Source organism: Oncorhynchus mykiss, chromosome 5 (assembly GCF_057628025.1).
Source record: "Oncorhynchus mykiss isolate SJ-2025 chromosome 5, ASM5762802v1, whole genome shotgun sequence".
Lineage (NCBI taxonomy): Eukaryota > Metazoa > Chordata > Actinopteri > Salmoniformes > Salmonidae > Oncorhynchus > Oncorhynchus mykiss.
This window is the reverse complement of record NC_143026.1, coordinates 62,535,622-62,560,957: the sequence shown is the minus strand read 5'-3', so window position 1 is coordinate 62,560,957 and position 25,336 is coordinate 62,535,622. Positions and strand designations below refer to the sequence as shown.

Here is a 25,336-nt window from a genome sequence, read left to right as displayed (position 1 = left end):
CTCAGCCACAGTGTGTTATATGTGAAAAAGTACTCTCTCACAACTCGATGAAACCTCCACTCTTGCGCAGACATTTAGAAACAAAACATGCCAATTTGAAAAATGAGCCAGTTTTTTTTTAGAGAGAATTAAGACGACTTTCGAGTATTAAAACCAGTATAAAAGCAACAGATACCAAGAAAGGGCTAGAAGCGTCTTATATGGTGAGCTACCGAATGGCTAGGACAGACAAGCCCCATACTATTGTGGAGGACTTAATTATTCCTGCTGCCACGGATATGGCTGGGACAATGCTGTGGTAAAGGCCAAAAAAACTATACAGACAATTAATTCTTCAAACACTGTTTCACGATGTTTCAGTGACATGACAGGAGATATTTTGAAACAATTACTGCTTTCGTGCAAGCCAGTGAATTATATGCATTACAGATGGATGAGTCAACAGACGTGGCGAGCATGGCACAGCTCCTGGTATATGTCCATCACGTTTTTCCGGGGTTCAATTAAGGAAGACATTCTCTTCTGCAAACCACTGAAAACCAGGACAACAGGAGAGGATATTTTTAAAGTACTGGACAGCTTTGTGACATCAAATTGACTTTGGTGGTCAAGATATGTTGGTATCTGTACTGATGGCGCAAAAACCATGACAGGGAGACATAGTGGAGTGGTAACACACGTGCAAGCAGTTGCTCCCGAGGCCACTTGGGTAAACTGCAGCATCCACCAAGAGGCTCTTGCTGCCAAGGGAATGCCTGACAGCTTGAAAGACGTTTTGGACACTACAGTGAAAATGGTTAACTTTGTTAAAGCAAGGCCCCTGAACTCTTGTGTATTTTCTGCATTATGTAATGATATGGGTAGCGACCATGTAACGCTTTTACAACATACAGAAGTGCGCTGGTTATCAAGGGGCAAAGTATTGACACTTTTTTGGAATTGAAAGACAAGCTTAGAGTTTTCTTTACTGACCATAATTTATGGTGAGTTTCTCACACGACTGGCTTATCTGGGTGATGTTTTTCCTCGCCTGAATTATCTGAATCTAGCATTACGGGGACTCTCCGCAACTATATTCACTGTTCGGGACAAAATTGAGTCTATGATTAAGAAGTTGGAGCTCTTCTCTATCTGTATTAACAAGGACAACACAGGTTTTTCCATCATTGTATGATTTTGTGTGTGCAAATTAACTCAAGCTTATGGACAATGTCAAATGTGATATAGCTTAGCACCTGAGTGAGTTGGGTGCACAATTACACAGGTACTTTCCAGAGATGGATGACACAAACAACTGGAATCGTTATCCCTTTCATGCCCTGCCTCCAGTCCACTTACCGATAACTAAACAAGAGAGCCTCGTCAAAATTGCAACAAGAGGTTCTGTGAAAATGTAATTTAATCAGTAGCTACTGCCATATTTCTGGATTGGGCTGCGCTCAGAGTATTCTGTTAAGACACTGATGCCCTTTGCAACCACGTACCTATGTGAAAGTGGATTCTCAGGCCCACACTAGCATGAAAACTAAATATAGGCACAGACTGTATGTGGAAAATGATTTAAGACTGAGACTCTCTCCAATACAACCCAACATTGCAGAGTTATGTGCATCCTTTCAAGCACACCCTTCTCACTAACATGTGGTGAGTTATTCTCAATTTTCAATGAACAAATAAAGTTTTATATGTAAGACGGCTAATTAAAGAGCAAAATTATTGATTATTATATTATTATTTGTACCCTGGTCCTATAGGATCTCTTTGTCACTTCCAACAAGCCAGGTTGTGACAAAAACTCACACTCATTCTTATGTTTAATACATTTATCATATAGTGTGTGTGTGGCAGGCTTACAATGATGGCAAAAAACAATATTTGAGAGCGCACTGACCCTGGTGCTAGAGGGGATACGCAGCGGGAGGTTGAATGTTTGAAGGGGTACGGGACTATAAAATGTTTGGGAGCCACTGGCCCACAGCAAATTGAATATATTATGCCATTGTTAGCATTAGCATCAACATACATTGTTTCATTTAATTTCACCTATATATTTAGACATTTTCATTAAATGTTTTTGTTACATGTAATCTTTGGTTCAACCATAATGCATAATAAGCATCATCAACAGGGGGAACAATACTGGGTGTATGCAGATAAACTAGAAAGAATACATTCATTTACAAGACCTGTTCACAGAAAACAGAATTGGTCATAAGAAGGGCCTGAGAGCAAAGTGAATACTCAGACCACTAGGGGTCAATGTTGTACTAGGGTCAACCTGATATATGACAAAATAACAAAGGTCAGGGTCTCTTTATCCCTTTAATGCCCAGCCAGTCTACAAAATCCCCAAAAACCATTTTCCTTTTTACCGTCCTACCTGCAGGTGTTTGTCAGTCATTCTGCAACATGAACTTGTTCAATGATGAAAGAGGAGCAGCACCTTGTCACAATGCCAAGGATATCTGATCTATCCAAGGCCATCCCTGGCTTTTGTTTATGGGGTTCAATCAATATGTTAGTCTGAGAGTATTCCATATTTGTGTAAGATAGATTTACGTTCGGTCATCATTCATTTTGAAAGGTCATGGACAGGGGTCAGCTACCCTCAATGCACCCACCCTTTTTGTGGATACAACTTGTTGACCTGTTTTTCTTCATTTAAAAGAATCAATCAATCAAAGTAGTTTGTTTTGTAGGCATTTACATTTAGTGTCCAGCTAAGTCATTTTAAACCTACAGTTGAAGTCGGAAGTTTACATACACTTAGGTTGGAGTCATTAAAACTTGTTTTTCAACCACCCCACAAATTTCTTGTTAACAAACTATAGTTTTGGCAAGTCAGTTAGGACATCTACTTTGTGCATGACACAAGTCATTTTTCCAACAATTGTTTACAGACAGATTATTTCACTTATAATTCACTGTATCACAATTCCAGTGGGTCAGAAGTTTACATACACTAAGCTGACTGTGCCTTTAAACAGCTTGGAAAATTCCAGAAAATGATGTCATGGCTTTAGAAACTTCTGAATGGCTAATTTACATCCTTTGAGCCAATTGGAGGTGTACCTGTGGATGTATTTCAATGCCTACCTTCAAACTCAGTGCCTCTTTGCTTGACACCATGGGAAAATCAAAAGAAATCAGCCAAGACCTCAGAAAAACAATTGTAGACCTCCACAAGGCTGGTTCATCCTTGGGAGCAATTTCCAAACACCTGAGGTACCATGTTCGTCTGTACAAACAATAGTACGCAAGTATAAACACCATGGGACCACGAAGCCGTCATACCGCTCAGGAATGAGACAGGCTCTGTCTCCTAGAGATGAACGTACTTTGGTGCAAAAAGTGCAAATAAATCCCAGAACAACAGCCAAGGACCTTGTGAAGATGCTGGAGGAAACAGGGCCAAAAGTATCTATATCCACAGTAAAATTAGTCCCATATCGGCATAACCTGAAAGGCCGCTCAGCAAGAAAGAAGCCACTGCTCCAAAACCGCCATAAAAAAGCCAGATTACGGTTTGCACCTGCACATTGGGACAAAGATCGTACTTTTTGGAGAAATGTCCTCTGGTCTGATGAAACAAAAATAGGACTGTTTGGCCATAATGACCATCGTAATGTTTGCTGCAGGAGGGACTGGTGCATTTCACAAAATAGATGGCATCGTGAGGAAGGAAAATTACGTGGATATGTTGAAGCAACATCTCAAGAAATCAGTCAGGAAGTTAAAGCTTTGTCATAAATGGGTCTTCCAAATGGACAATGACCCCAAGCATACTTTCAAAGTTGTGGCAAAATGGCTTAAGGACAACGAAGTCAAGGTATTGGAGTGACTATCACAAAGACCTGACCTCAATCCTATAGAAAATGTGTGGGCAGAACTGAAAAGTGTCTGCGAGCAAGGAGGCCTACAAACCTGACTCAGTTACACCAGCTCTGTCTGGAGGAATGGGCCAAAGTTCACCCAACTTATTGTGGGAAGCTTGTGGACGGCTACCCAAAACGTTTGACCCAAGTTCAACAATTTAAAGGCAATGCTACCAAACACTAATTGAGTATATGTATACTTCTGACCCACTGGGAATGTGATGAAATAAATAAAAGCTGAAATAAATCATTATCTCTACTATTATTATGACATTTCACATTCTTAAAATAAAGTGGTGATCTTAATTTACCTAAAACGGAATTTTTACTTTGCTTAAACGTCAGGAATTGTGAAAAACTGAGTTTAAATGTATTTGGCTAAGGTGCATGTAAACTTCCGACTTCAACTGTAATCCTTATCACACTTATTAACCTTATGTCGATAACCGTAACCTTAAATTAAGACCAAATCCCCCCTTTTCATCCATTTTATAGCTAATTTTGACTTTGCGGCTATGGTAACTAGTGACAACCCAAGCCAATGGAAAGCAGCAGTTCCTCAAAAATCAGTCTGAGGCAGACGGAAAAGGGTAAACCCGTGTCTACAGCAGCAAGTGCAGTCGAACTGAGAGGATTTGTGCCGCCGACGCGCTGATAACCACCGCACAGATGCCTGGCCCTAGGCCATAACGGATATCACCCGAAATTTATTTTTTCATATCATCGTATGGTTTAGCTGTAGGACGTCGAATAGCAACCGTTTGGTTTCGCCGAGTCGCGCCATCGCTGTTGGTCTTTCATTTGGAGGGCTCGCCCTTTCTCCGGGAGTCTGAATGGAAGCAGCAGCCGAGGGAGCAGTTGGGCTGTCAGAGGCGAGACCGTTATCCGGGGCTACAGCATCAGAGGATGCGGACACTGTCATTGGAATTAGCTACGGAAGGGACAGTGACATGGGTAAGCATTTATTTGTATTGATAATATCTATAACCGGCATTGTATTAGCTATATTGATGCAGTTACAGCCGTGGCGGCGTTTCATCTACTTTTAGCCAGGTAACGTTAACATAGCTAGCCAATAAACCATGCATGGAACGAAAGCTAACTGTTAGCCACACTGACTCAGCTAGCTATCAGATTAGGCCGGCTGTCATTGAGATTACAGTTAGCAACAAACTAACCCATTAAATAGCACGTTAGTTTAACTGCATACAGGGGGGAAATAAGTAATTTTTCAATGGTTTTAGCTTGGACATTTCACCGCTTGTATTGCTGCCAAACCGGGGGGCTCCGGGTCGTGGTTAGCGTGGACGGTTAGAGGAAGCAAGCCTCCATAGGCTTGATGAAGAAGCATGCCAGTGCTGCTGCCCTGTAGTGTGTAAAATAGGAGCGTCATTATTTAGCTAGCTACTATCTTGGAAATTAATCTTCAAAATTCTATTTTATTTGCTCTTTCCCTCCTATTTGTATTATCTAGTACAGGATGAAATAATTGTCTGCCTGATCCTGCTTTTCTAACTGCTCCACCTGAATCATTCGCACAAGATGTAGAGAGCTACTGAATCATGAGACATTTGATTTGTATGTTTTGTCATATAACTAATCAGGTCTGATAGTCCGGGGCAGCTCAAAAAGTGAAATACAGATGCTCTTTGCAATGTATTACTTGATATTAGAAGGGGTGCCCAAAAATGAGGGCATGGCAGCCCTAATATTTATTTACATAATCCAATTTGGCTGCCAATACGGACTTTGGCAAGGTGATATTGAATTATTGTTGCCATATATAATAAAACATCTATTTGAGTAGTGGACCAGTCTTCAACAATATGCCAGGCATTATATTTCATAAGCAACCAGCCTACAGTGGCAGAAATGGCATGGAAACACCATAAATCAACCTGTAAGCCACTAGAATTTTGTTGAACTATTACATGAAACACCTCAACAAATGTCTTTAAAAGGTTAAAAACACCATGTTATTAAGCTTGCAGGGTTTTTCTGTCATTGAAGTTCAGTGTTAAAAAAAATCAGAATGGAAAACACTTTCAGTATAAACTTAAACAACTAAAACCAAATATAATGTATGTAGGAAAGATAATAGAGCTATGTAATTTTAAATAATATAATCTTTGAGAACTAACAATCACCAAAATAAAAGCTAGATAGTCAGGGAGAATTTACCTCAGAACAAGCTAACTATTGAAATACAAGAACGCATTTTAAAGTCCCCCAGGGATACTTGCAACTGTGATTCTTGAAATGCAGAGTATTTTTTTAAAATCTGAAATTATACTTTTGTTATATTGTTTGCTAGTTCAGTTGGTTAGCTAGCTCTGTCTCATTGACCAAAATGTTGCTAACGCTAGTTAGCTAGCCACTTAATATAACTTGTTTTCCCGACATGGCTAAGTTAGCCATGTATAACTCCCATCTGCTGTCGACATCAGTATATCATTTGTGAGCACTAGTTAGCTCCAAAAGTGGTTGGTTATAGCTTTGACAGCATGTTGATAGTGATATGTTGATAGTGAATTCTGCGCCATTCATTGGCTAGCTACACTACATTTTTTTTTAACAGGTTCCGGTGAAGCAATTGTAATGACAGTCCCCTGGGCTTGGGCGATATAACATATATACTGGGTATTTGGAAATAGCCACGGGATGGTTTTTCAATACCGTTAACTATTTTTTTGAAGTTGTAGATACTTTTTGAGTAAATACCTGCAGTCAACCTGTGCAATACGTTAGGAGATAATGCAGAATGCGTTCTTCATTTCAACTGTCACATTATTTTACATTATGAACCTTACTATTGTTCCCCAGAACAGTTGAGACAGTCATGTGTTTGTTTGTAAATAGCACAGCAGGAGAAAGCTGGAGCAGGTGAGTCTGTGTATTGACAGTGGTTGTGTTTTATATTGAAAGTCGTGTTTTTTTTTTGCTTCAATAGAGTGATCAGGGATGTGCAACTATAGTTTTCCTTCACAGAAAATACATTAGTGCAACAAATTCTGCAGAAAATAGCTTCATTTTCATCAGATGACAACAGAAGTGAAACGCAATTTGGTTGGCAGCCACACAATTAAATTAGCTTACAATGAAAAAGCATGGAATTTTTGCAAAAATGCATGGCCATCATATTTCTAATCTTTATCACATAAAGAATGCCAGCTACATTTCCTAATGTTTTGCTTAAAGTTAATCTTACATTTTTACAAGAGAACAGTAGGCTGGCTACACAGAGAAAAGTAACTACACATCAGTCAGAGTACTGTCTCCTGAAAAAATGCCCTTTTGTGAATTCTCATCTGAGTGGAGAAGTGCAACTGAAGCACAAAATTCAGCTGTCTAATGCTGAGAAAAGCATTTTAGATCTACATTTACAAAATGCATCAAGATATTTTATGTTATCTATTTTCCTGCATGAAAAACGCAGAATTGTTAACACGACCCCTAAGTTTAACTTGCTATGTAAGTGGCTTAATTAGTAAGGTGACGGGGCATCATATTGTGTTAGCTTTGAGTCGTGTTTGAGAAGTCATAGCCCTTTTGGGTGAGTTGTTTGTACAGCTGCCACTATCTTGATTTTCTTGTGTTTTTTCTCCTCTCCGTTTTCGACCCATCTGCTCCTTCCCCAGCTTCCCTGAACATAGCAGGCAGGCCCATTGCCCTAGCGACTCCAGACTCCACACAGACACAGCATGTAGGCCTACACATGCTGCTCCAGAGCCAGTACTGTTCTTACTTCAGACAAGCATGCGTCCAAACTTTGCTCATTTGCATAATGCCTCTCGTTCACATTAATTAGTAAAATGTCCAAACTCAACAAAAATTACATTTGGTAGCTCCTACCTATAACTTTATGAGCTGGATTGCCTGCCTTTACAATATTTAGCTTGCTGATTTAATGGAAATTTGCTACTAATTGAGTTAATTTAGTTATCATTCTGGTAAAGGTGTTTGGCACCGACAGAGATGGACGCCTCGCTTCGCGTTCTTAGGAAACTATGCAGTATTTAGTTTTTTACATATTATTTCTTACACCGTTACCCCAGGAAATCTTAAGTCTTATTACATACAGCCTGGAGGAACAATTGGAAATAAGAGCAATGTCAACTTACCAACATTACGACCAGGAATACGACTTTCCCGAAGCGGATCCTCTGTTTGGACCACCACCCAGGACAATGGATCGGATCCCAGTAGGCGACCCAAAACAACGGTGCCGCAGAAGAGGCAGACGGAGCGGTGTTCTGGTCAGGCTCCATAGGCGGGCACACCGCCCACCGCTCCCGAGTATACTACGCGCCAATGTCCAGTCTCCTGACAACAAGGTAGACGAAAATCAAGCAAGAGTTGCCTTCCAGAGAGACATCAAAGATTGTAACATTCCTTGTTTCATGGAAAGCCGACAGAAACAAACATCTCTCTGGTATGAAGAAGGGCGGGGTGTATGCCTTATGATTAACGAGTCGTGGTACGATCATAACAACATACAGGAACTCCAGTCCTTTTGTTCACCTGACCTAGAATTCCTTACGATCAAATGCCGAACAAGAGAATTCTCTTAGATTATAATCACTGCCGTGTAAATCCCCCCCCCCCCCCCCCAAGCAGACACCTCGACGGCCCTGAAATAACTTAATTGAACTCTATATAAACTGGAAACCACATTTCCTGAGGCTGCATTTATTGTAGCTGGGGATTTTAACAAGGTTAATCTGAAAACAAGGCTTCCTAAATTTTATCAGCATATCGAATGCGCGACCCGGGCTGGCAACACCCTGGATCATTGCTACTCTATTTTCCGCAACGCATACAAAGCCCTCCCTCGCCCTCCTTTCGGCAAATCTGACCATGACTCCATTTTGTTGCTCCCAGCATATAGACATAAACTAAAACAGGAAACGTCCGTGCTCAGGTCTGTTCAACGCTGGTCTGACCAATCTGATTCCACACGTCAAGATTGCTTCGATCACGTGGACTGGGATATGTTCTGGATAGCACAATAGCATTGATGTATACGCTGATTCGGTGAGCGAGTTTATTAGCAAGTGCATCGGTGATGTGGTACCCACGGTGACCATTAAATCCTTCCCCAACCAGAAACCGTGGATTGATGGCAGCCTTCGCGAAAAACTGAAAGCGCGAACCATTGCTTTTAATCATGGCAAGGCGACCGGAAACATGACTGAATACAAACAGTGTAGCTATTCCCTCCACAAGGCAATCAAACAAGCTAAGCGTCAGTATAGAGATAAAGTAGAGTCGCAACTCAACGGCTCAGACACAAGACATATGTGACAGGGTCTACAGTCAATCACAGACTACAAAAAGAAAACCAGCCCCGTCGCGGACACCGATGTCTTGCTCCCAGACAAACTAAACAACTTATTTGCTCACTTTGAGGACGATACAGTGCCACTGACAAGGCCCGCTACCAAAACCTGCAGGCTCTCCATCACCGCAGCCAACGTGAGTAAAACATTTACACGTTAACCCTCACAAGGCTGCCGGCCCAGACGGCATCCCTAGCCGCGTCCTCAGAGCATGTGCAGACCAGCTGGCTGGTGTGTTTACGGACATATTCAATCAATCCCTATCCCAGTCTGCTGTTCCCACATGCTTCAAGAGGGCCACCATTGTTCCTGTTCCCATGAAAGCTACCACACTGCACACTGCCCTAAACCATCTGGACAAGAGGAATACCTATGTAAGAATGCTGTTCATCAATTACAGCTTAGCATTTAACACCATAGTACCCTCCAAACTCGTCATTAACCTCTTGAAACTCTAGGGGCAGTATTTCATTTTTGGATGAAAAACGTTCCCGTTTTAAACAAGATATTTTGTCACGAAAAGATGCTCGACTATGCATATAATTGACAGCTTTGGAAAGAAAACAGTCTGACGTTTCCAAAACTGCAAAGATATTATCTGTGAGTGCCACAGAACTGATGCTACAGGCGAAACCAAGATGAAACTTCAAACAGGAAGTGAGCAAAATTTTTGAGGCGCTGTTTTCCATTGTCTCCTTATATGGCTGTGAATGCGCAAGGAATGAGCCTACACTTTCTGTTGTTTCCCCAAGGTGTTTGCAGCATTGTGACGTATTTGTAGGCATATAATTGGAAGATTGACCATAAGAGACCACATTTGCCTGGTGTCCTGCGTCGAAATTGGTGCGTAATCTCCAGCTGCAAGTATTCTTCCATGTGATTCAGAGGAAAAACCAGACTTCCACGAACGATATATCATCGAAGAGATATGTGAAAAACACCTTGAGGATTGATTCTAAACAACGTTTGCCATGTTTCAGTCGATATTATGGAGTTAATTTGGAAAAAAGTTCGGCGTTTTGATGACTGAATTTTCATTTTTTTTGGTAGCCAAACGCGATGAACAAAACGGAGCGATTTCTCCTACACAAAGAATATTTTTGGAAAAACTGAACATTTGCTATCTAACTGAGAGTCTCCTCATTGAAAACATCCAAAGTTATTCAAAGGTAAAGGATTTTATTTGAATGCTTTTCTTGTTTTTGTGAAAATGTTGCCTGCTGAATGCTACGCTAAATGCTACGCTAGCTATCAATACTCTTACACAAATGCTTGTTTTGCTATGGTTGAAAAGCATATTTTGAAAATCTGAGATGACAGTGTTGTTAACAAAAGGCTAAGCTTGAGAGCTAGCATATTTATTTCATTTCATTTGCAATTTTCATGAATAGTTAACGTTGCGTTATGGTAATGGGCTTGAGGCTGTATTTACGATCCCGGATCCGGGATGGCTAGTATCGAGACACTGGGTCTAGACTCCGCCCTGTGCAACTGGGTCCTGGACTTTCTGACGGGCTGCCCGCAGGTGGTGAGGGTAGGAAACAACATCTCCAGCCCGCTGATCCTCAACACTGGGGCCCCACAAGGGTGTTCTCAGCCCTCTCCTGTAGTCCCTGTTCACCCATGACTGCGTGGCCATGCACGCCTCCAACTCAATCAAGTTTGCAGACAACACTACATTGGTAGACTTGATTACCAACAACGATGAGATAGCCTACCGGGAGGAGGTGAGAGCCCTCGGAGTGTGGTGTCAGGAATATAACCTCACACTCAACGTCAACAAAACTAAAGAGATGATCGTGGACTTCAGGAAAATGATGTAAAATATATCACTAGCCACTTTAAACAATGCTACCTAATATAATGTTACATACCCTACATTATTCATCTCATATGTATATGTATATACTGTACTCTATCATCTACTGCATCTTTATGTAATACATGTATCACTAGCCACTTTAACTATGCCACTTTGTTTACATACTCATCTCATATGTATATACTGCACTCAATACCATCTACTGTATCTTGCCTATGCCGCCCTGTACCATCACTCATTCATATATCTTTATGTACATATTCTTTATCCCCTTACACTTGTGTCTATAAGGTAGTAGTTTTGGAATTGTTAGCTAGATTACTTGTTGGTTATTACTGCATTGTCGGAACTAGAAGCACAAGCATTTCGCTACACTCGCATTAACATCTGCTAACCATGTGTATGTGACAAATAAAATTTGATTTGATTTGAATGCCTTTCCAAATCATGTCCAATCAATTGAATTTACCACAGGTGAATCAAGTTGACGAAACATCAAGGATGATTAATTGAAACAGGATGCACCTCAGCTCAATTTTCAAGTCTCATAGCAAAGGGTGTGAATACTTAATTTATAAAATATAAAAACCTTATTAACTTATCAAAAATTCCTAAAAACCTGTTTTTGCTTTGTCATGAGGTATTGTGTGTAGATTGAGTGACATTTTTTTATTGAATCCATTTTAGAATAAGGCTGTAACGTAACAAAATGTGGAAAAAGTGAAGGTCTGAATACTGTCCGAAATGCACTGTATGTCATGATGTCCTTCCTATGAAGGGTTAAACTTCTTAATTTTAGTTAGGTCAAATGGTTAAAAAAAAGTTTCATTGAATTATACCCTACCAGTGGCACAGGGTTTGCACTTTCATAGACATTTCTTGTCAGATTGTAAATCACCTCAGGCTTGACATTTGCAGTTCACTTTCACACACAGGGCAGACTACACAGATAAAGAGATTGTCACTGGGGCGGTACCCATACTTACTCAAGGAAGTAACAAACTCAGCATGATCAGTGAATGTTTCTTTATAGATTTTTAAGACCTTAATTCTGTTTATGAATGTAAGACCTTTATTATTCCATGTGATCATATGCAAAGGGGTGGCAGGTAGCCTAGTGGTTAGAGCGTTTGGCCAGTAACGGAAAGAGTTTATTGAAGTTCATGGCAGCTGAACCATTTCATCCCCTTGATTTGGATTTGTCCACTTTCACATTGCTTGAAAGATACACCTTTTCTATGACAAGACAACCATTGTGTCAATAATCTGAGGAAGGATCACTTCTCGAAGCTGTAAAATTCAAACCGAGCAGTGGACCAAACAAGCATTTGGTCAACAAGTCTGAAAGCCATCCAATCGTCACCTTCACCAGTAAGATTTGGATGGTCTAAAACAGTTGATTCCTAGACACTTTTGTGGACACTCTTAAGAGGCTGACAAAGCTTGCAGAGAATCCATGATGTGAGGCTGCAAAAGTGAGCTTTCTGTTCTCTGGAGTGTCAATGCCAGGATGCTCGATTGTCGTGCAATCTTATTTTCTTCACTAATCAGAATTTAAGGAATACATTTGGTGTATTATTACTTGATTTCATGTTTGTTTTTTGAAAATGTCACTTAAGCTGTTTTAAATAACTATGGCTTCATTACCATCTCCATTGGAGTCCATTTTGAATTCCACTTCTTGGTTAATTTTGAAATGCGTGGAGAAATAAATAATTTTCATATCATATCAATGTTTTATATAAAAATGTCATGGTTGTATTCACTTCATAACGTTTTTTTTTCGCTAAGGCCCTGGACTGAACAACAAATACATTACTACCTATGGAAATTCTGAGCAAAACAGACAGTGACTGCAAAGATCCTCATAGTCTAGTTTCTCTATCAACCGAGGCCATGATCCCATACTTTGAGTTATAGAGTACCACAGTATGCGTCATAATACCCATAAAACCTAGAGGTCAAACAAGGAAACGGTTCCAATCGTTTTTCCACCATTCATTTTCCCATAGAGGATTTTTAGAAACACTTAAGATAATGGCTGTTTTTCATGTAGGCTTACCCTGGTGTGACGCTTTGGTAACTGTGTAAATCTCTAGGACAAGGTGACTTTTATCAGTATTTACCCCCCGAAAATAAAATGCAAAATATCTGCTGATGTGGCTATCATAAAGAACAAAAAATGCCACAATTATCTGGACGAAACTGACGAATTGAGTCAAAGGTAAGAATCTCTGGATTAACTATCTAATGTTAGCGAAATGTTGTAATTCATAAATAAGCAACATTTCTTTAAATTTACAATTCTATGAACTGTCTTGTGCACGTTTTAAATTGACACAATACCTGTTAGCAAAGGTGTCCGCTAGAAATGACGTGCAGGAGCCTGCAGGGATTTGTAGTTTTGCAATGCTAATTAGCATTTTCAAATCTGAGAGTTGATAGAGCCAAATATATTGATTAAAAGTCACCTTGTCCAAAAGATAGATTTACATGGTTATCAAAACGTCATGCCAGGGTAAGCCTACACGAAACACAGCCTGTCACGTTCGTCATAAGGAGTAGACCAAGATGCAGTGTGGTATGTTTCCATCCTTTATTTTGGAATAGAAAAGTTCAAAGAACAACCGAAACGTGACGCTATAATAATGCTCACAGGCAACTATACATAGACAAGATCCAACAAAGCACAATGGGGAAATGGCTACCTAAATATGATCCCCAATCAGAGACAACGATAAACAGCTGCCTCTGATTGGGAACCATACCAGGCTAACATAGATATACAATTCACCTAGATAACCCACCTGTAATCACACACTGACCTAACCAACATGGAGAATAAACAGCTCTCTATGGTCAGGGCGTGACACAGCCCTTATTTTACGTGTATCTAAAAAAAAAGAATGGTGTTAACACGAATGGAACCATTTTGCCGTGTGACCGCTTGATTTTATGGGTATTATGACACCTCCAATGTGGGGTTCATGGCACATGGTGAATGGGCAAGACAAAAGATTTGTGTGCCTTTGAAACAACGGGTATGGTAGGTGCACCGGCTTGTGTCAAGAACTGCATCACTGCTGGGTTTTTCACACTTAACAGTTTGTATCAAGAATGATCCACCACCCAAAGGACATCCAGCCAACTTGACACAACTGTTGGAAGCATTGGAGTCAGCATGGGCCAGCATCCCTGCGGAACGCTTTCGAAATCTTTCACACAAGCTGAATTTAAATACACAGTCTAGGTTTTTTCCTCTTTTTATTTTTCTCAGCTGTCAACACTGTGGACTGATTCCAAATCCCTTTACCCGACAGTGCTTGAAACCCCAATTTCTGCATGTGGCTTCTCTGTTAAGGGCTATGGAAATGAGGTTTGTGGAGGTTTGGCTCATCTCTTCAATGTTGGTGATAGTAGATTGGCTCTTTTTGAAATCACTTTCCTTATCACTGTATTTTTGGAAGCGGGACTGAAAATGACCTGCATGGTTCAGAAGAGGTATTTGCCTACCAGGCCATTGCAGTTTTATATTATAGATTCTTTATGATCACTTTCTCAAATACAACTATGTAGCCTAATACCACTCTTCCGTCTCATTTTGTACATTTGTATTGGACTGTTGTTGATACATTTAATCTGTTTTAGCCTGCTCAGGGAATACGGATGAAAAATAGCTTCATAGATAACTAGCAGTTTATTAACACTGACATGAGAACATAATATGAATAATGTGTAGTGTCCATGTCAACTAAATGGGGTGAAGAAATTTATAATTTATTAATCCCAGCCCAATTTCACTCTTTGGGGATATTTATTGATACATTAGAGATGTTTGCAAGCACAAGCTCGTATTTCACATTAAAACGTAGGCCTAACTATTTACAGTGCAGTCAACATGTCATGTTACACAACATACTTTTAATGTCTGTTGCGTAATACATGTGCTAGGTCAGGAATCTGTACAATGACTTGCCTCTTAAAGATGTGTGTGTGGAGGTGCTGAGACGGTGGTTGTCAGTCAAGTTATTTTAGCTGGTCCTCTAAACTGCACTGCAAGGCTAGGAGATTTGACCATGTCCTTTGTGGGGAAAAGTGCTGACTTTGACAAGAGGCAAGCCAATAATTCAGGACATAGCTTCCATGAATCAGTCTGAGGGACTGCTGCTCAGCTATGGGTGAAAATGAAAGTTCAGTTTACTAGGGGGCCCCAGCCAGTGTCAGCTGCATCAGTGTGCACATTGCAATGAATATACATAAATGTACAGGAGTGCATGATCTTTATACATGTGTAGACTAAACAGAAGTCATGCTATTCTGTCATTGGGATTTGTACTTTTATAGCCTATTACATAAATAGGCTTACTGATGAAGTGTTAGTAATTTGACTAGTGATGTTTAATTTAGTCTCAATCCAACTAGCAAATAGGCAAACATCGCTTTCCACAGACATGCAGTCAAAGCTTTCCGTGTAGGAATGTCAACGGACATATGATGTATAATTGTCTTCTCACGCAGTCACAGAGAACCATTAGCATCTCTGGAGACCCACAGTCATTTTTGATATTGCTTGACAAAGTCTCTCAGGCAGATTGATATCGCTAGCTACATTCTGTCTGAATGAATCTGCAAGCCAGAATGTTCAGACTGTTGTCCATTTGGGCTCTTTGGAGAGCAAATCAGCATTATTTTTCAGGACCTAGACTGTATACTTCACATTGACTTTAATGGTTGATAATGTAGGCTACTGGTGACAGAACAGTTCCCCAACATCTCCCCAAGCAGACGATGTAGCTACTGTTGTGGAAAAATTATACTGGAGATAATTCGGCTTCCCTGCTGACATTTCCTTGTTTATTGAAGCTAGCTTGTGTCAGGAAGGATTCTTCTAACATTACAGGTCCTTTCACTGTGCTATCTTGACTTCACAGTTGAGTCTAAATGTAGTATTTCACTCATACTTTCACCGCACGCACAATAAGGTCATGTGTGTTTCCTCTTCTGGTGTAGAGCTTCCGATTCAAAGGTTCAGCTGTTGTAGTTGATAAGCCATAATGGGGTGGTTGTAGGTTGCTCCACAGACCTCTTCAATATGCTGTTGCCTGCTCTAAAAAGGTCTTTCTTTGGCCAATGTTTGGTCGGATAAGAGATCATAAAAGTGCATTCTGTCTTGACAGCTTTACGATTGAAAATAAGTAGACTAGCCTAAGCCAGCCCACCAATAAGCCACGGCTATTAATTACATCAGCATCACTTATGGAAAGTGAAACCAAGATAATCAGATTGTAACTGCTGAATAAGGATAAAATCAAAATGATTGGTTGATTGTGCCCATTGTTCTGTGAAAATGTCAGCTGTAACATATGGCCTCACCGTGTTGTTGAGTTTTAGTTTTACACGAGATCATCATGTACTTAGTGAGAACATGGTGTGGGAGTCACTGTGGTTTGTTAAATAATCATCTCACCATTTTGTTCCATTCAGGCCTTCACACTCAAGCAACCATAATTTTTCTCTTTAGATCAATGAACAGTCAGGCTGACAGAATTAATCTCACTAAGGCCTATCTCCTCTCCTCGATCCCCTCGTCCCCCCCCTCAGAGTCCACACTTCAGTACCTCCTCTCCATTGTGAGTCAGTGAATCCCTTGGCTTACCCACTCGTTCCTCAGCATCCATCCCTCTTTCCTTATCTCTCCCTCTGTTCTTTGCTGTAGGCAGCTGTTGTCAGAAATGCTGACAGAGGCACAATGGTGTGCTTCGCTGCGTAATTTGCCATTGATCCATTTGCCTTCCTCCCGTTCTCTCCTCTTTCTCCCTCCCAAGCGACGTGCTACTCTCAGGGTTTCCGTAAATCTCGCTGGACAGAGCTTTGACCATAGTCCTCTCTGATCTTTTTGCGTCATCTTATAACAGGCTAATTGTGTGCTTTTGCGTGCATATACTGATGTTGGCATTGCCTAAATTGACTACATGGGTATGAATGTCTTTGTTTTTTGGCTGCTCTTTTGGCTACCCTTGTCTGTGTGTTTTCATGTTTTCATGTAGGCCCAGTTTTCCAGTTTAATTATATTGAAGAACCATGGCGGCACCATCATCATCCCCTCTGCTCTGCATGTGTCGTTGCCAGTCTGCACGTGAGGGCAGAGCTCAGCTTCAGACTTTATTACACAGATGACATCACTATCACGCTGCCCTGTTGTGTACCCAAATCAAAGGTTGCTGCTGATTCTAATTACACAGCGCTGTGCACACTGCCAATTGGAGCGGTTATTATTTCACATCCTGGTACTAGAGTCTGAGATAATCCAGAGCTTTTTGAACCTAGCCCGTCCCCACTAAACCGTCTATCAAAACTGCTCCTGTGTCTCCCGCTCTAATTCCTCTGTATTTTATCTTCAAATACGTTACGACTTCAAAGTTATTTAAAAATCCCCTCCAGAGTCTACATGACACAGTGAAATTCTTTGGACTGGGAGTTCTCTATATCAGTGCTTAAGTCAGGCTGGCGGAAGAACATTTTATATCCATACACAAAGGCATGAGGAGAGCTTATCTCACAGTCTTGACTGCTTTACTGGTCTCTAAATATGAAAGTAGATGGAGCAACAGTTTCTCTTAAGCATGGGAGGGATTCAGGGGATATTAGTATACATACAGGGGTCATTTTTGAGAGTAGTAGCCATCTGTGCTAATGCTAAGGATGCTGCGGCACACTGGATTACTTATGCCAGTATCATTCAATCTCTCATCATTATGGGTCGGAATCCAGACATTATCCTAGAACTCCTCAGGGGTTAGTAACGTCAACTATGAGCACAGTTACATGCACACAATAATATGATTGTGAATAGTCAGATTCATGTAATAGTTTGTTTAAAACGTTTACATGCTTTGAAAGAAGAACGATTTCCCTAATAATACTGTTTACATGGACACACCTGAAATCAGGCTACATGATGGGTAATTTTATAAATGCAGAAAATTGCCAATCATAATAAATGTTCTACCAGGCCTATTTGAATCTGAGTTCAGATGTACAGTATACATTTTGTATGTGAAAACTCTTTCTAAGATGCATACTTTCAGTTTTTCCCAAACTCACAAATAAGAGGGAGGCTTGCGCTACTGGTGCTGGCACATGTGCAGATCAAATACATAGCTGGAACTCTGATTTTAAGCTGTTTACATGTCCTAATTAGAAAGATTGCTCAGAAAACCAGGTGTTTTAATAGGCGTATGCTCACTTTTATTTTGACCTCAGGACGATTAAAGATGAGCAGAGTAATGCCAGGCGGACACTACACGACTTTTAAAATCCTAACATCGCTGAACATCTCACATTAAACAACAGTATTTCCTGTATTTTTTTGTTGTTGTCTTGCCAAACGTAGTAGTGCGCACACTAAACAATGTGGTGCAGACGGTGGGGTCACACTACAAGGTTATTTACTTGGTTACGAGGCTCCTCAATACCACGCTGTCTCCTGAAAACAAGGATGTGATAGTTACAACGAGCTGTGGCTCAAAGTAGCCTCAAATGTTTTCAGGCAGACATTCACGCTTGCCATACAGAGTTGAAATATCTAGCCAATACATTTTGAATTGAATAAAGAGCTTGTCAGAGCTGTAGCGATTTGTCACTTTGGCAAGTGCATACGCATACCAGTAGTAGTGAAAGCTCTTGCGCGAGAGTCTACACATTCTGGGTGACGCGATACCCTGCATCTCACTGACTTTTTCTCAGGCGGGCTATTGCTGATCATCGTTCTCAATTATTGTAATTGCGAATCTCACGCTACAAGAGCATTGCAGATTTTGTGCCAATTTAAAATCAAACATGTTTGAAGATATTAAGGCGTCTGGATCTGTCCAAAGATGGGATCGGTAGCCCTCAGATTACGTCCATGACCCGCTCACATGAAATGAGCGTCGGTGACGGCCGTGCACCCCAAGTAGGCAACATCGTGGAGATTTTGTCTCGGATTTCAAAAACTGGTCTGGCAAAGGGGACAAAATCGTGTATTGTATGCCCGGTTTAAGGTGTTTACATGACTATTTCCAAACTCGATTTACTGCCATAATCTGTTTAGTATCGAATTATGAGTGTGTCTGTAAATATACTCCATGTTACTGAACTACGTGCAGCCGTTCTGCACTGACCTCAAAGCATCACAAGAACAACTTGCTCTAGTGAACTAGATCTGAATTCTGGGTTAGTCAGATGGCAGGTTAGTCTAACTCAGTCAATCATTTACTACACTGAATATTCTGTTACTGATGAATGCAGAGTTGACAGTCAGGGCATCATTGACACAATGTTTCACAAAGTATAGAGATGCTGGGGGGGTTATGAATCTGTAATGGAATTGAACGATGAGGAAGTTCATTCATTATACAGCTGGCGAACTTACTGAAGGAAGTTCATTCATTATACAGCTGGCGAACTTACTGAACCTTCTCTCCACTGTTTGCTATTCATTCAAAACCATCTCTATCATTCATGACTCTTAGGGTGTGCAGTTGACTCTAGTCATTGATTGATTTTAAAGGCTACATTCGCATTGACAAACATTTAAGTAGAGGCAGCGCGATGAGATTTAAATTGACATATGTACAGAAACTTTTCAATTTACGTTACATCCTTGCCTAACCTTTTTGTTGAGGCTGGCAACGTGACATTGTGGCGCTGCAGCTCCACATTTACCATAAATATCAGTATCACAGTAGTCACTGACTAGCCAGGAAGCTTGCAAGCTATTCAACAATGCAAGAAACTTTTCCTCTAAAACATATTAGCTAGCAACGCTCTTGAATAATGCAACCAAACCATATCACTCTTGAGTAATGAAATAATTCACAAGCACGAGCAGACGGTTTAAATGTTTTTTCCTCATTCGTACACACATTAGCTAAATGTAGGGTTATCATGTATTTTGCAAGACAATGACATAGCTAACTAGCTATTAGAAAATAAAATAAAATTGTATTGGTCCCATACACGTGGTTAGCAGATGTTATTGCGAGTGTAGCAAAATGGTAACAGGTCATATCTAACAAATTCCACAACAAAACGTAATACACACAATCTAGTAAAGGAATGGGTTGAGAATATATACAGTGGGGCAAAAAAGTATTTAGTCAGCCACCAATTGTGCAAGTTCTCCCATTTAAAAAGATGAGAGAGGCCTGTAATTTTCATCATAGGTACACTTCAACTATGACAGACAAAATGAGAAAATAAATCCAGAAAATCACATTGTAGGATTTTTAATGAATTTATTTTAAAATGCTACAACTATAACGACAAACTTTTTTCAAAATGAGCTACATAATATCGACAGAAACACGGCAAACGTTGTTTAGGATCCATCCTCAAGGTGTTTTTAACAAATATATTCGATAATATATCCATCGAGGCAGTTGGTTTCTCATAAGAAGCGATTGGAAAAATGGCTACCTCCAGTATTTTACGCAAGGTTTTCTGCGGGAGACACCATGTGACCACATGTCATATATGGTCCCTTACAGCCATTCTTCGAGGGAAATGCCTAAAAAGACGTCACAATGCTGTAGACACCTTGGGGAAAACGTAAGCTCATTCGTAGCTCATTCACAGCCATATAAGGAGTCATTGGCATGAGGCGGTTTCAGAAAATGCGGCACTTCCTGGCTGGATTTATATCTGGGTTTCGCCTGTAACATCAGTTCTGTGGCACTCACAGACAATATCTTTGCAATTTTGGAAACGTCAGAGTGTCTTCTTTCCAAAGCTGTCAATTATATGCATAGTCAAGCATCTTTTCGTGACAAAATATCTTGTTTAAAACGGGAACGTTTTTTATCCAAAAATTAAAATAGCGCCCCCTAAATCCAACTGGTTAACAACCCTCCAGGCAAGCTTCAATGCCATACAACTCTCCTTCCGTGGCCTCCAATTGCTCTTAAATACAAGTAAAACTAAATGCATGCTCTTCAACCGATCGCTACCTGCACCTGCCCGCCTGTCCAACATCACTCCTCTGGACGGCTCTGACTTAGAATACGTGGACAACTACAAATACTTAGGTGTCTGGTTAGACTGTAAACTCTCCTTCCAGACCCATATCAAACATCTCCAATCCAAAGTTAAATCTAGAATTGGCTTCCTATTTCGCAACAAAGCATCCTTCACTCATGCTGCCAAACATACCCTTGTAAAACTGACCATCCTACCAATCCTCGACTTCGGCGATGTCATTTACAAAATAGCCTCCAATACCCTACTCAACAAATTGGATGCAGTCTATCCCAGTGCAATCCATTTTGTCACCAAAGCCCCATATACTACCCACCATTGCGACCTGTACGCTCTCGTTGGCTGGCCTTCGCTTCATACTCGTCGCCAAACCCACTGGCTCCATGTCATCTACAAGACCCTGCTAGGTAAAGTTCCCCCTTATCTCAGCTCGCTGGTCACCATAGCATCTCCCACCTGTAGCACACGCTTCAGCAGGTATGTCTCTCTGGTCACCCCCAAAACCAATTATTTCTTTGGCCGCCTCTCCTTCCAGTTCTCTGTTGCCAATGACTGGAACGAACTACAAAAATCTCTGAAACTGGAAACACTTATCTCCCTCACTAGCTTTAAGCACCAACTGTCAGAGCAGCTCACAGATTACTGCACCTGTACATAGCCCACCTATAATTTAGCCCAAACAACTACCTCTTTCCCTACTGTATTTATTTTATTTATGTATTTATTTTGCTCCTTTGCACCCCATTATTTTTATTTCTACTTTGCACATTCTTCCACTGCAAATCTACCATTCCAGTGTTTTACTTGCTATATTGTATTTACTTTGCCACCATGGCCTTTTTTTTGCCGTATATAGACTTGTTTATACTGTATTATTGACTGTATGTTTGTTTTACTCCATGTGTAACTCTGTGTCGTTGTATGTGTCGAACTGCTTTGCTTTATCTTGGCCAGGTCGCAATTGTAAATGAGAACTTGTTCTCAACTTCCCTACCTGGTTAAATAGAGGTGAAATTAAAAATAAAAAATAAATGTAACTGTGTTGACAGTCACTGATCTGCAAGTCATTAAGCAGCCCCAGGCAATAACAGCCTAGTCAAACTGTGCCCAGTTTCGCACGCTTACCAACGCCAGGTAGGCGGCCTGTTCCTGATCTTGCACATCTGCACGTCACCTTCAGTATTCAAATGCTAAAATGGCTTTATGTGATGTTAGGCTTTATTAGTTGAATGAAAACCTGTGTCATTTGCTAGGTTATTGTTATCAATGCACTGTTAACATTTTTATCAAAGTAAGGGGTGGTGAAATCCAAAGTTGTGCTATATATTCATTGGTTATGGCATAGCTCATTTGTAAATGATAAATATTGATACATTAATAGTTTTTAAACATTTAATCTGCAAAAATGGCAAGTTCATTATTGGGAGATGGTGATTTCAGAACCAACGTGGGGGGACAAAGAACATCGGCTACATTGCCCCCCCAATCTGATAATGTTAGTGAGGTGGTTCTCTAATCAAACCGAATTGCACCGAAACTGAAACGTACCTTTCCTGTATTGTATCCAAGCCCAAATCATCTGGCCACCTATGTCACAAGTTTGTTTCCGACTTTGTAAGGGCACATTTTAGCTCCTTATTCAACCCTAGTACCTCCATATGAAGCTGTGGTTGAGCCACATATGGTCAGCTTCTTGCTGAGTCCAGATGTTATGTCTAGCCTAACCCAAGAGTTTGGGAAGGTGTGCACTGCTACGGTCGTACCCATATAGCAGACTCTAGGTAAACAAGAGCATTAGCTCTTAGTCACCAGAGCAAGATGTGCTTCTCTCAGCAACCAACACCATGATTATTTATGGTCTACTGAGTGAAACAGAACCTAGCTACTACTCATGTTTTTAAACTGTCATGGTCCCCTATGTTCACCCTAAAAGGACTTTCATGCCGCTCACAAATTCTCTTGACAGTTTCGGGGATCAGCGAGAGATAATTGCTCAGCTCTGATCCAAGGCCCCAGTAAGTGATGAAAACAAGGTAGGGGGAAGAGCGAGGGAGAGAAATTCCCTTCCCCCTCTTCTCTCAGGATGAAGCTACTGCCCAGTAGTCTTACAGGAGCATACATCTCCAGGGAGGATATGCTGACACACACACACACACACACACACACACACACACACACACACACACACACAGGACACCCCAAGAATTGGTGTGCATAGGACTTGGTAAACATTCCGCTGTCTACTAGACTGTGTGGGGAAGTAAACCAAAGTCCTTTAAAAGAGAGAGGTGTATTTTTATAACATGGTCTAGATGTGTTCTTAGTACACCCATCCTCCTGACAGATTCACATAATTAGTCGGCCCAGTATTGACACATCATGCTCTGCAGATGGTCGTATCCTGTCTACTGTAGGTCTTGGAACGGATGAGTCCTATTCATCAGCATACCACACCCTGTTATGTCACAACATTTGGTTAGAGAAACTGGCTATGATTAAGCACGCCAATCCATGTTAATGTGTGTTGACATCTGTGTGTCCTGGAGCATGTTGTTTATCAGACCACGGTCTTTGTCTGTCCCAGCCAAGCAGGGTTTCTGGGTGAATGACAGAGTCATGCTGGGTCCATCTCCAGCATACTGTCCATCATTCCCATTGAGACAGATAGGAGACTGAGCATTGAGTCAGAGGGCAGCCAGTGTCAGAGACAGCAGAGGCTCCACTCAGGCAGGCAGTGTTAAGCCCTAAGGAGTTAATGTTAGAGCCCTGTGAAGCAGTGCATTGTGGACTTGGAGAGACTGGCTTGCCTTTACTGTTGCATTTTATAAGGGTCAAGCCCTTACATGTACATCAATGTATCATTTGAGAAAGTTCAAATTGCCAATGTGTATCTTGCAGTAGCCTAAAATTAGGATTTGGCTGTAAGTGACCGCATTCCAGGCCATGACCGGACACAGGAGGTCTGTGGAGGTTTTGAGTCTATAAGTCTACAGTCATTCTACAGTCTACAGTCATTGAGACCCAAGCAGTCGGCAGAGCGGACTAGGTATTAATAAAGATACAATGTATTAATTTGCTTCGAATTTCCATCTCAATGGCTGAGTTCAGTTTGGGTTGTGGTTTTGAAAGAAAATGTACTAAGCACTTTTGCCATCTGGTCTCAATGGATCAGTCTTTTAAAAATGTCAAAAGTTAGAGAAGCAGTATTGACCATGTAGCCTAGCCATTGTCTTTCATGGAGAGGAAAGGCCACACAAACGTTGTTTTTGGCAATGGTAGTCAGTGTGCCAATACACCAGGTTCCATCTTGAGTTTCACTATATTGTTATTGTCCTGCTTTCAAAGGAAACAACACCTACTTGTCCTGAGAAGCCTCTATGTCCTGTCCTTCATGTCAGCTGGGTGAGTTAGGGGATTACAGTACTACTCATTGAGTGACTTTGACTTGGACACGATGTTGCTTAGACTAGTGTTTGTCTATTCTGAAGCTCCATTATGGAACAAAGAGACCACATAACCCAATATATTTTAGAGGGCTGAACATGATTACTTATTCAGGTCACTTTAGCAGTTTCACCCCTGGGCAGTTATCTCCATTGCTGCACCATCGAACGTTCTACATTCCAATTTGGATGTCAGAGTCTATTTTTTTATTTTTATTAATCAGTCAATCCAGGAAGTGAATTGAAATTACATTCATAATATTTCAATCCCTAAACTGACTGAATTAAAAAGGAATTGACCTCAACCCTTTATGTTTTGGTGTCCCAAACATACAATGGCCCAAACATACAGTATAATGCTAGTGTCTTTAGAAGACACCATTGAGATGACTGTGCTGGCAGACTCCATTGAGCAGCAGCTCAGCCCACCCATAGGTCTCAATGACTGTTGCTTTTTATTAACTCAGAGCTGCTATTGATCAAAATGGAGCCTCAGTTGGCTTCATGAAAAGCTATAAATCTCCCCCAGGCACAGGCTGTATCCACTGTCCGCTATATACTGACTGCATATTACATGTCACTAAGTGGTTATGTTGACTAGACTATCATTTCAATGCAAGAATGAATTGTGTTTTAAGTTGTGGTATGGTTTGCCCATTTAAGATGTGTTTTGGAGTGCTAGTCCAGCCATTCTCTATCCGTGGGTTACTGGTATGCCATCTGTTGGCGTGTGGGTAATACAGGGTAATACTGCCGGTTACTGTAATTGCAAGGAATGTGTTAAGCCTAAACGGTTTAGCATTAGTAAAGCTGATGGTTTCTTAATTATGAGTGTGGTCA

General features: G+C 40.8%; 1 protein-coding gene across 9 annotated transcripts in view; it reads left to right on the top strand.

The window, feature by feature from the left end:
• The first annotated feature begins 4,402 nt into the window (after positions 1 to 4,402).
• The window catches only part of pip5k1ca (phosphatidylinositol-4-phosphate 5-kinase, type I, gamma a), an 80,194-nt gene continuing 59,260 nt past the window's right edge, over positions 4,403 to 25,336 (top strand). For 3 of the 9 annotated variants that reach the window (XM_036978011.2, XM_036978009.2, XM_090235465.1), the window contains exon 1: positions 4,403 to 4,829. In XM_036978011.2, the coding sequence (XP_036833906.2) occupies positions 4,709 to 4,829 (121 nt within the window). In that variant the 5' untranslated portion in view covers positions 4,403 to 4,708. The remainder of the gene's footprint in view (positions 4,830 to 25,336) is intronic. The other 6 variants (XM_036978010.2, XM_090235469.1, XM_090235466.1 and 3 more) reach the window with 2 other exon arrangements.